The sequence below is a fragment of the Triturus cristatus genome, chromosome 4_1 (genome assembly GCF_964204655.1).
Source record: "Triturus cristatus chromosome 4_1, aTriCri1.1, whole genome shotgun sequence".
Classification (NCBI taxonomy): domain Eukaryota; kingdom Metazoa; phylum Chordata; class Amphibia; order Caudata; family Salamandridae; genus Triturus; species Triturus cristatus.
This window is the reverse complement of record NC_140585.1, coordinates 304,707,766-304,720,518: the sequence shown is the minus strand read 5'-3', so window position 1 is coordinate 304,720,518 and position 12,753 is coordinate 304,707,766. Positions and strand designations below refer to the sequence as shown.

General features: G+C 42.9%; 1 protein-coding gene across 5 annotated transcripts in view; it reads left to right on the top strand.

The window, feature by feature from the left end:
* The window catches only part of HDHD5 (haloacid dehalogenase like hydrolase domain containing 5), a 179,336-nt gene that overhangs the window by 124,845 nt on the left and 41,738 nt on the right, over positions 1-12,753 (top strand). For 3 of the 5 annotated variants that reach the window (XM_085652187.1, XM_085652185.1, XM_085652186.1), the window contains 3 exons: positions 6,698-6,872; positions 8,789-8,977; positions 11,633-12,488. In XM_085652187.1, coding sequence (XP_085508313.1) covers positions 6,698-6,872; positions 8,789-8,977; positions 11,633-12,017 — 749 coding nt within the window. In that variant the 3' untranslated portion in view covers positions 12,018-12,488. Of the gene's footprint in view, positions 1-6,697; positions 6,873-8,788; positions 8,978-11,632; positions 12,489-12,753 lie in introns of those variants that run through there. The other 2 variants (XR_014981216.1, XR_014981217.1) reach the window with 1 other exon arrangement.

Below are 12,753 nucleotides of genomic sequence, written 5' to 3'. Positions count from 1 at the left end.
ACCCGACTACTGTGGGCATCCAGCTTCCTGGCCCCGGGTCACTGGCAAGTGACTTTGAACACTGTCTCCTCTGCTTTCAGGACTTCTTTCTTCTGAATCCAGACTTGGATCCAACCTCCTGTCTTCACAAGCAGCAAGTCTTCTTTGGCTCCCATTGAAAACGACGCCGCGACCCGACACCAAAAGACACCTATGTACCCGGCTTCCCTGGGTGAGGTAACTCGAGTATTCCTGTGCTCCTGTGTATGTTGGCTCTAGAACTACTTACCCTGCAAGTGACTTGCTTGTAGACTCTCCCGAAGTATCCTAAATCTTTAAAATTCCAACCGCGACTTCCTCCATTGAAGTCTATTGGGATCCGCGGCTGTGTTCTCACACTGCATGCGTCTCCCGTTGGTCCTTTTTTACTTACCTGCCTTGGGTGGATTAGTGAGGTCCCAGCGCTTCTGAAGACCTTAGGCCTTCTCCCTTCTCAAGTCGTTCTTCTTATACCTCTTTTTTAGTACATGGTCTGGTACGCCCCTAGGGCCCCAGCCATATAAGTGCTTAACTTGTTGTGAAATGTTGATTTGTGCATATGTCCTTGACTTTTAATCTCATAAAGAGATTAGTAGAGTGTGTCTAGTAATAAATACATATATATTTTATATATATACCTGTGTGGTGTCCTTTCATTTAGTGATTCAAGAGATTATAAGGTAAAACAAGCTGCTTTACATTCCTCTGAGACTTAGCCTGAAGGCTGCTCTCCACAGCTACCACTAGGATAGCTTTCTTTAAAAGGTTGTCTTAAACCTATCTACCATAAGAGTCGAATTGTACAGGTGCAAGGTGGCCACTTTAACTAGTGACCAGCATATACCAGGCCAACTTCTCACAAATATGTATATGGAAGAAGGTGAAATTGCTTCTTTGGATCCGGAGTGTGAAGGCCTGGAGGTAGTAAGTGGTTTGGATACCTCCCTGGAATGGGATTTGCTGTTTTCAAAAGGTATTCAACCACCTGAAGTCACAACATATCATTCTGTGATAAAGATGGCTTCTGTGATGCTGGACTTGCCTCTGCCTTCTACTGAACTCAATAGTAATTTGCTTACAGAAGTATTGCATTCTTCAACATCCTCATCAGAGCCTTGCTGCATTTCAATGAACCTCTCTCTGAGTCAGATCTTGAAATTTGGCAGAAACCTGTGACGTCTGCAGCGGTGTTTAGGTCTATTGTGAGAAGGTATAATCCTGCTCTTGGGGATCCACCATTCCCGTCTTCTCATCCTACGCCTGAGAGATTGGTGGTACAAGCTTCCTGTTCTTGTTAGCTAACACCAGGATCATTTCCAATGACTCCTGTAGATGGGGAGACCAAGAGAATGGAACAGTCTGCAAAGCAAACGTTTTCTTCTGGTAGTGTGGCCTTGACATTGGCCGGGGAAGAAGAGGAGGAAGAAGGCTCCTTAACATTTCTGTAGACTTCTGCAACTGAAGGCCCTTCAGTTGCAGAAGTCTACAGAAATGTTAAGGGGCCTTCTTCCTCTTCTTCTTCCCCGGCCAATGTCACAGGAAAGCAGCCATAGTTCCGCCATCTTGGAGCATGCTTGTACAGTGGGAGGACAGTTGACCTATTTTCTACCTCAATGGAGATCTGTGACAACAGATCTTTTGGTTTTATATATTGTGGAAAATGGGTACTTCCTACCCTTCAAGAGTTTCCTCCACCTTTTCCTCCCCAACAGGGTTTTTGTACAGAAGAACATCTCCTGCTCCTAGAACAGGATGTTCAAATTCTGCCTTAGAAGGGCGCAGTAGAGTTGGTTCCAGAGCAGGAACAGGGTCAAGGATGTTATTCTCAGTATTTCCTGATTCCCAAAAAGGATGGTTTATTTTATTTTATTTGAAAGGTTTTATATAGCGCTGGCTAGACCCGGAGGTATCAGAGCGCTTTACATGAGTATCAGACCATAGTTCCAGGTTACATCATTACAAAGGTTACACAGTGATTAGAGCATAGCTACATAGTTACATGTTAGGTGGAGACAAACAATAAGGACATATGCGTAAGGGGAAAAAGCAGGCAAGGGGAGAGATTCAGGGGAGCGGGGGTAGGGGCAGGGGAAGTAGACAACGAATGAAGGAGGGAAAGAGGAGGGGGAGGGTGAGAGACACAGCCTGAACGACGAGGGGGAGGGTGACAGGGGCACAGACCGGTAGACGAGTAAAAGCTGCGTCTAAAGTCCAGTAAACTGTGATACCAGGGGAAGGGGTATCATTCCCCCAACTCCGTTGCAAGAGGCTCCCTTTACGCAGTGGACTCTCTCAGAGGGGTCTCTGAGACTCCAAGGCCTACCTACTGGATCATGGCTTAGCCCTACCCCTCCATTGACATGCAAGTGGATGCAAGACTTAGGCGAATTGGCAACCGCAGAACTGATCAGAATGAAGCACCGTAGGAGAGATGATAGACTTGAGGAGGACCCACGAGCATGGTCCGCAATTATTGCGGATGTACAAGATACTGCGGGAACAGACGAGGAGGAAGGAGGATGGTGTAAGGCACCCCAGAACAGGAAATGTGATAGGCAGACGAGGAAGATACCTGGCATTACGACCCTCTGGATGAACGGTACACGGAGTCTTAGACAAAAGTTAATTTCTGGACACTGAGACATGGGGAGATGGGAGGTAAGGGGGGGGAACTGTTGATGAGAAAAGAACACTTATGTTGTAGGAATGCAATTACAGCAATTTATCTCTTGTAACACTGTACAATGGCGAATGGGTATACTGTACAATATTCCGGACAATATTGCTGAGTATAAAATGCCAATAAAAAGTGTTAAGAAAACAAAAAGAAGGTAGGCCATTCCTCTACCTCAGGATTTTGAACTGGTTCCTCAAGCAGGAAAAGTTCAAGATGCTGACTCTTGCTCAAGTACTTCTTGCGCTGAAGGAGGAAGACTGGATGGTTTTGATCGATTTGCAGGATGCGTATTTTCACATTCCTATTCTGAAATAGCTCAGGAGGAATCTCCGTTTTACGAGAGGTCTCAGCATTACCAGTTTGCGGTCCTTCTGACTGAACTTACTTACGCGCCTCAAGTTTTCGCAAAGGAGATGGCTGGGGTTTCAGCGCATCTCAAAAGGTCAGGAATACCAGTATTCACTTACCTGGGTGATTGGTTGATCAAAGCCAAGACTCCATAGTTGGCGTTACATCATTTGCAGTTGCCAATGCAGTTGTTGTTCAACCTGGGTTTCACTATCACCGTGCCCAAATCTCACCTAAAGCCCTCTTAGCGCACATTTCATAGGGTCAGTACTGGACACTACAGTGAGTCAAACCTACCCGCCTCCTCAGGGGATTTTGGACATTCAGGCTATGATTCTGACGTTTCACTATGGAACTATGGTTCCAGTCCTGAAGGTCTTACGCCTGCTTGGTCTGATGGCCTCCTGCTCTCTGTTTGTCACCCATGCACGCTGGCACATGTGGGCCCTCCAGAGAGAGCAGCAATCCACTGCTTCACGAGTGCCCACGAGAACCAATCCCACTCAATGGCAAGAGTACTTGTTGTCCATCAAAACCAAATTAACCACGACACAACCGCTGCCGACATTGTCTGTAAATTTGCGAGAAGCCCTTAGCGGACCATACTCACACAAATATGTCCACACAACACATTTCCACATTACGTGGGGAGGTGACTATTGGGCCCCTTGAGATGACCCACAAACATAATTAAGTCCCCCCCCCTTTCCTCCCCTCGCACACACCCACACACTGATTCGGTTACATATTCGGTCCCTAGTCCTAACATACCAGTGACCGAGGTTGCACTCTGACCAGACAGACGAGATTGGTTTCTTTTTCTTTCATTCCTTTATACAGTTAACAGTTCGAATGTTCTGCAATATTATACAAACTTGTATTTTATTATTCTTTATATTCTCCTGCGAAACTATAGGCGACCAATGTCAATATTGTATTTAATCTAACGGTATTAATTACACCCTGACATCCTGCCTAAGCCACTCAAGCAATTGTCATTGTAATGTTATGCATATGATTATTGACGTATGAATGTTATTTGTACAATTCGTTGAAAACTAATAAAGAATGTTTTTAAAAATAGACTTTGATAGAAAAGCAGACATTTGAGGTGAGCAAGTGTAGTGTCGCTGGTGTTGACAGGAGCTACTTTCCACCTAAACTTGAGAAATACCCAGAGTTCTCTGCTTTTTTTGCATCTATACATATATATATTCACTGAAAAAACCATAGGTTTCACACATGTTATAGTTAGCTGGACATTTTACTGATAAAAAACCAATGAAATTCCCCCGTTATAGTTACTGTAGGCAACTATAACTCACGCGACCGCAATCCTCTGCTGATGCTAATACTGTATTTAGACACTTATTTGCCCATATCTTCTTCCATTAAATTTTAGCTATACATATATTACAAATATTTTTTTTTCATAAAGACACATATGTCATCAGCAGAGGATTACGGTCGCGTGAGTTATAGTTGCCTACAGTAACTATAACGGGGGAATTTCATTGGTTTTTTATCAGTAAAATGTCCAGCTAACTATAACATGTGTGAAACCTATGGTTTTTTCAGTGAATTAGCAAGGTTTTTTAAATGCTATTTCCTAACTATAACGTGTGTGAAACCTATGGTTTTTTCAGTGAATTTGTACGGTTTTTTAAATGCTAAGTTACTTTACGCCATTTGTGGCGTGTGCGCCCACTTAACGCAGTTCGTTCCGTGCACGGTTTTTATCAACTTTAATAAGCCCTGTACATTTGGTGGCCTTCGGCCACCAAAAGCACAGAGGGTGAGGTCAATGTGGATAGTGTTTTTTTTATTTCGATTTTATAATTTCATGTTGCCAAAATTACGTTTTTTTTCTCTATTAATAAGCCCTGCACATTTGGTGGCCTGCGGCCACCAAAAGCACAGGGGGTGGGGTAAGTGTGGATAGTGTTTTTTTTATTTTTATTTTTTTACCGTAAGCGTACGGTAAGCTTACGGTAAGCGTACGGTAAGCGTACGGTAAGCGTACCCCGCGAAATTGCCGAAAAAAAAAATAAAACCGTTTTTGCTCTTGGGGGATGTTTGGGGACTCCCTCAACATGACTATGTGGGAGGGAGTTGTCAAAACAGCCTCGTAACATGTTTTTGGCCATCATGTTTGATAAACAACACTCAGTGCGAGAGACAAAATGGCGGACGCCGCTTCCTGGTTTCGGCCGATTCGAATGTTTACTAAGATCTAAGAGCCAATCAGAATCGCGCTCGCGCACGCCACCGTAAGCTTACGGTAAGCGTACGGTAAGCGTACGGTAAGCGTACCGTAAGCGGGCTCAGATATATATATTGATTTAAAGGCTATTTTCTCAGAATCTACTGAACAGATTTACACCAAACCTACAAAAGGCACTTCCTTGACCTAGGGACTACCTCTCTGCCAAATTTCTAGTAATTCTGTTCAGCCGTTCGGGCTGTAGCTCGTTCTAAAGGTCCTATGGAAAAATGCATGGGAAAAACGCGTTTTGGGACCCCCCTTTTATCTCAGCCCCCGCTTGACGAATCCCCCCGAGACTTTCAGGGTAGGAGCGGAGCGTAGCGCCCCACCTATTTTGAGAAATTCGCGAGGATTCGTCGACCGGCGCCAAAGTTATTCAAAATAGAATGTTGAGGTTTTCCTATGGAAACGTGGTCCTAACTATAACTACCTACTGGCGACCGCCAGTAGGTAATATATATAAATATATATATATATATATATATATATATATATATATATATATATATATATATATATATATATATCACACACACATACCCACTGAATGGACCCTTTGCTTAAGTAATTTTAGGTTGAAATCAAGTGTGATCATAACACTGATTTGACTCCACAAACTTCCTCTTCAGCTGGGCATGCAGAGGCTGTAGTGGTTATGCAAAATATTAAATTGTATAAAACATCTTAAAGTTAATATGCATATTGACCTTACTATAATACAAATTTTATATATTTTAAAAATAATAACACTGCTTCAATACTGTGTTTGTTGCTAGTGATACATATGCTGCCTGAACTAGTCCTTCTACCCCAAACCACTCTCCAACAGTAAACCTTGACTGTTCGACCTCGCTGCCCCTCAGAAAAGTAAACATGAAGAGGAGGTACTTGACGATTCAGTGATCTTGCAACAGTATCTGGTTCCTCTGTTTCCAAGAACATCAGCAGTGCTTGCTACTAGGATTTCCTAACTGCCCTTCAGTAACAAAGGCCAACAACTGATCTGACACTATTGATTATTTGTCAGATTTATTGGTTGGTCAGATTTCTCCCAATCTATTTGGACGCTGGAGCAGTAAAATAAGACATTAGGTGTATTGCAGTTGAATCTGAGCCATTTATAAAGCTAACTTTGTTCGCTGCCCAGCTTAGTTTACATAAAGTTTGATACATCTTCTACAGAGAAGTACATGTGTACTTTGACAGATTCAAAAAGTATATATGTGTGTGATATTTACATAGTGTTAACTAAGCTGAAATGCAACCTAGCAATGTGATAGATGTGGAGATCTGATTTGCAGTTCAGACATTTTTGTATGCATTTGATACTAAAATTAAAATGAATGTTGTTTGAAGTGACCGAATGGCCATGTTTCTATTTCTCTAAGCGGTGGTCCTGTTCGGAGAGCCCATCCGTTGGGAAACCAGCCTGCAGTTAATTACAGATGTCCTCCTGAGTGGGGGGAACCCTGCAGCATGGCTTTCACCGCCGCCTTATCCCCATATCCCAGTCTTGGCATGTAACATGGATCTCATGTGGATGGCAGAAGCCAAGATGCCAAGGTAGGAAAGAAAATCAAATGCAGTGTAGTCAAAATAACTGCTGTGATCTGATTATTTTTTACTATGACTTAGCCTCCTTTATCCTGAACGCTCAAATAGAATTGTGGAAGAAGTAAGGAGAAAACAACAAGTTTGCTTTGTGGTAGTGGTAGAGAGTGACGGCATTAAACTTTCACTGAGCTACTTACGATTACCATTATCAACTATACTGTAGAGCACGCAGGACAAAGCAAGGGGATCAACCTTGTATAATAGAAGTTCCGCAGACTTGATAGCCTTTGATTTTGAGCTGGTTAAAAGGCAAATAATCTTTTCCTTGATGCATCAGGCATAACCCCAAAACACTTCCTACATGGATATCAATCACAGCCCACAAAATTCCAACCACACACATCAGTCGATTAATACGAACCTCAAGCCTTCTATTCCTTACTCATCTGTGCTCCACTACTTGCTAATGCGCAGCAACCAATGTTGGGAGAAGAACACTACTCTGGTCATCATGCATGACACAAAACAATTCCCCATAGGACACGCTGCAATTCAGTGTTCTTCAAACCTAGAGCCTGATTACGATGGCGGACGGACTTCTGCCCGTCCACCATCATCCTGGGGATGGCGACCGTCCACCTATGAGGCGGCAGTCCCACATATGAAATTACCATGCGACCGCCACCATGGCGGTCGCATCTGCTATATGTAACATTGCCATGTTAAAAATGCACCTTAGACATTTCTCTGCACTACGTGGCTGGCACCATGCGGTGCCTGCCACATGGCGCAGGTAAATGTAGGGTGCCCCCCCCAGTGCTCTTGCCCCTGGCCCAGGGATTAAGGGGGCCCCACTACAGGCCCCCAAATCTGTTTTGTGCCTGCCATTTAGTCTCGGGTTGTCTGCCACGGAACGACCTGCGGAAAAGGGATATCATAATCCAGATGGCAGATGCTGGCCAATGCGGCAGCTCCAACAGGCGGCCGGAAAAAGACTGCCATAGTAATCTGGCTGGCCTTCCGCCATTGTACTCAGGCCCCAAGTACTCACTACGGTGTAGCTACATGCCTGATATGCACCTTTCCACTATGTGAAGTGTAAGAAGTGTAATATAAGCACAGTTGTAATACAATATAATATAATCCCTTCAAAGGGAGTCTGCTGTTGATCTGCCCGCTAGTAAGCTTGGAATGTCTGACAACAACACTGCTTGAAAAACCATTTTGCGGACATGCCAAATAAAACTTTGGTGGCTATTAGACGACATTCAAGAGACTTTAACCACTATATCACTAGCCCAAACCTGTCCAAATCCAGTTATGGCTAGAGTTCATTATCATGTAACCTCCTGTTCCTCATACTATGAGAAATGAGTAAGTTGTTTCAGTGCAGTTCCTGGTCGTCAAGCCTTCAGGCTACTAAATCAGATGTAAATATTCACGAAATGAAAAATTATCATTTGTACCAGGCATAGTTATGGCTTTTTGATGTGTCCCTATTCTTGCAAAGCAGAATTGTGGCTTTACCTCCCTTAATGACCTTAAAACTGGAAGAGGATTTTGAAAAGTCATTCTTTGTGATTTAATTGTCACAATTGATGCATCGGCTGCAAGAAAATGGTGTGAAATGGTACCGGAGATGCAGTCTTGCAGCCAATGGGCTCTCCTCTTATGTGGGTATTTAAGAAGAGTGGCAAGGGTAGTCCTCATCTTGGCATTCAAGGCAGCTTAGCAGGAGAAATCTGTTGTGATGCCTGCATTACCACTTCAGCCTTCAATAGGCTTAAAGAATGAAAGAAAATAAACAAGCTCCTTTCTTCCCCATGAAATATGAGGTGATGACTTCTTGGTTTATGATGCCATGTGATTGCCAGAGATTGATACTAAACTTTAAAAACATTCTCTCATTCTTTTGATCGGAGCAGGTTTGGACATGGCACCTTTCTCGTCTGCTTGGAAAACATTTACAAGAAGGTGACGGGCCGTGAACTGAAGTATGAAGCCCTTATAGGCAAACCCAGCATTGTCACATACAGCTACGCCGAGCACCTGATCAGGCAGCAGTCGGAGCAGCATGGATGGCCACTTCCTATCGGAAGACTCTACGCCGTTGGGTAAGACATTAGTCAATTTGCAGATAAAGATATTGCAAAGGTGGTGGATCAACGCTGTTTGCACTGTGGGGAGAGCCAGGGTACCTTCTTTAACACCATTTAGTCATGCTTTTTGATATACGCTTTCTGGCAATAAGTGTTCACGGTAATATCAGAGGCAATCACCAAGCATATTACCTCCAGCCTTAAAATGGCCCAACGAGGACTTATGGATGAGTTAGGGCGTAGGGGGCAAGATGTACAAGGCTCTTTGTTGCTATGGGTTTCTTGGTAGCCAAAGGTGACATTGCCCGCCACTGGCTATCAGAAGTTTCACCCTCCATGGATGAATGGACACGTGGCATGGACCACTTTGTCAAAGCGGAGGAGCATTGAATGCCTCCAAGGGTTCTTCACAGAAATACTACAAGATGTGGGACCTGTGGTGGACTTATCATCAAACTCTTAACCTGCTGTGGAGGGCTCTGTTATTTGATCATTTTCTCCATGCTTGCATTGTAAATATCTGGGAATAATTGTATGCAGTTATGTTCCGCTGCTGTGCGTTGTTCAATACAAAGTGTTTACAAAAAAAAGATATTTGTGTGAAGGGGTAAAATGCACTTTTACTTCAATCTCGGATTGGTATACAGGCACTGCTCCTATAGAGTGCAGACAGGCAATCATGCCTTTATGCTTGTAAATCTATCTCCATGCTCTCCTGTTGATTCTGGCACACTTGCTGTTCGTATGCTTTACTTTTATACTCCATACATGATGGCTGTTTTATGCTTCAGTTTGCAAAACCAACTAACACTAAGGCTCTGCATCTCTTGCTAGGAGGCTTTGGAAGTCACTAACTACATGGTCTATGAAATGAGCATTGGAAGTACTTCATGCTTCTTTTTATCAGTTGTATTCTTGAAACATCTGATGTCAGTGTAAAAGTAATGGACCATAGAGGTGTTTTTGATGAGGTAATGCTCTATCTCCATGCATCTACCTACACGTTTAATCACATTCATCCAGGTTTCTGAGAGTGTCACTAACTGCTGGTGAATCGTAGGATCAAGGTCAAAGTTCTTTGCACCATTCTTAGAGACTGCTGGGCCTAAACGCATGGATACTTTCATAAGATGCCTCCACTTTATATACTAGTTGTAGTACTGCTCTTTGCACCATGACACTGGTACATTTTGTGAGTCAAACAACACTAAAGAAACCCTGGGTCCATTGAACTGGAAGAATGCTAATGGGGTGTCCTGTTTAAAGGAGTTTCCCTCGCCCACCCGAAGGCAGCATGCTTCATTGTAGGGTAACCTCCTCGCACTGTGAACCTAGTCATAGTGTAGGCTACAACCCCCTCTCTAAGACGGAGAAGTTCAGGGATGTTTTGTTTGTGCCCAAGAGGTATACTAAATACCTTAAGTGAAGTGGGTGTGGTAAGGGACGTTCAAATAAAAAGTGTAAAGGTGAGTTAAAACTAATTAGGTTTATTCTGCAATTTCTCTTGCACTCTCTAGATGAGCAATTTCTTGTTGCATTACAAATACTTGCTTTGAATCTTCTGCTTTGAACTTTATTTTATCCCGAAAGCACAGAGTTGGATTGACTACCTTCTCCACTTCCACCAAAGAGCAGCCTGCAAGGACTGCAGGCCCCATATGCCTTGTAGGCCGAATATATATATATATATATATATATATATATTATTTAGGTCTGATGTGCAATAAGCACATGGTTGGATTAATTGCCTTGTGGGCTGAATATATCTTCTTTTAGAGCTGATGTGCAAATAGATCTTTTGAGTGCAAAGCCAATGAATGCAAAAAAGGAGCAATGTATCAAAGGCACATTACAATTTAAGTGTCTGCAAGTTACTGTTTACACTTTGCAAGTTCTTACGAATTGTTAGGAAAGGGGCACATGAAATGGGCACCCCACCAACTATTTGCATTGTAAACTAACAGTGGTTTTCAGCAGCAGTTCCAAATAAATGATTGAATATCAACATCTGAAAGGGGGTGGTATCCATTAACAGAGGAATCTGTCTATAAGTGGCAGTTTTCACTTTGTGAATGTGGGCTGTAGTCATTGGGAAGAGCCCATAGCAATCCAGGGTACAGCAGCGTGCTCCACCAACTCTCTTTCTATCATTCCATTTTTTTAACTTACATTTCCTGTTGCTTTATGGAGCAGGGGCTTCATTGTCTGCAATGTGTGAATGCCAGTGTAGGCATGGAGGCCTGCTGTCCTTCGAAGGCCACTAACCCTGCATTCATTGCCACTCGGTAGAACTTGCAAAGAGAATGTTGAATCATAGTGCTGTATAAGGCAGCATTTTTGTGAATCCTACCAAATGCCAGTAGTGCATTGTGACAGATTAGTCACAGCGTGCACCCAGTGTGTTTATGTCCCTCACCTACATTCACACACCAACCTACTGACAAGATGTGTCATTCTCCATTTTCCATGGAGTAATTATGTGAATGTTTCTCTCTACTTTCTTGTGTCACTGTTTATTGCAATGAGTGTCCCACCTCATTCGCAAGGCATAATGGGTAACATACTGAAGATATGTCAATATAGTAACTTTTCACACGTCAAAACAAAAATTGTCATCTTTAATCTTTTAGGGACTTGGCTATTTTTTGTCTTTTATCTGCCTTCCTACAGAGATAATCCTATGGCTGATATCTATGGTGCCAACCTATACAACCAACACCTTAAAACCAACCAGCAAGGAGGTTTACAAGCCAAGGCAAAGGGCAGCTTTACGGATGTGATTGCCATGAATCATGCGCTTCCCAGCTTTGGTAGCACGGAGCATTCCTCTGGGAACCATGCACAGAGCTGCACCTCCATCCTGGTCTGCACTGGTGTTTACCAGAACCATGGTGATGTGCCCAGTGACCCAAACGAGAGTGTGACAGAGACAGTGTTCCATGGACATCGGGACTTCCACTTTGATCCCAGCCTAGTGGAGGCTTCCTACATTGTGCAAGATGTCAGCGAGGCTATGGACCTGGTTTTTCAGAAGGAGAACTGGTGCCCTGTATGAGAACTGCCGAGATCACAATTATGTGCTGCAGCTACTGTGTTTTGATCAGTAGAACTTGGTAAGTTTACCCAAGATGGCACTGATTTTAAAGTTGTGTTTTTAAATGAATAGAAGGTGCACTTTGGCTGATACTATTTTTAGCACTTTAGATATTGTCACCTCCGACAGATGTGAACGAGGACAATGTTAGTGGCCAAATCTTCTCACATGGCACCATATCCATCCTATACCCAAAAATACACTTTTCGAACCTCTTTATTCATATCTCTCTAGAGGTAACACTGTTTTTAAAACTGTTTTTATTGTTATGTTTTATGTAATGGAATTTACTTTTGTACCGTGCAGTTCTTACCAAAGCTTTAAGCCACCTGCTTTTTAAAGAAATAGACCCTGAATACTTTACTGTCCAATTGAAACCTCTTACAGAGAGTGGGGTACATTTCTGTATCATACCTGGATAAATGTATTGAATGCAAAGCCACATGTGTCATTACTTCTGTAGTTGAAATGGAATGGCTGTACCGTTGTCAATGCACACTTTCTAATGGGACTGGAGAAACACGTGGATGGAGAAAGACTGGTATTGTTTTGAGACCAGAGTACCAAAATATTTAAACATTAAGTTTTATAGAGCCCATTCATAGAATGATTCATGGAGGGTGCCAAGTAGGTATAGATCCTTATGGCAAGGTTTACATAACTTAATTTATCCAGTATTGGGGTATGTTTCATAGAT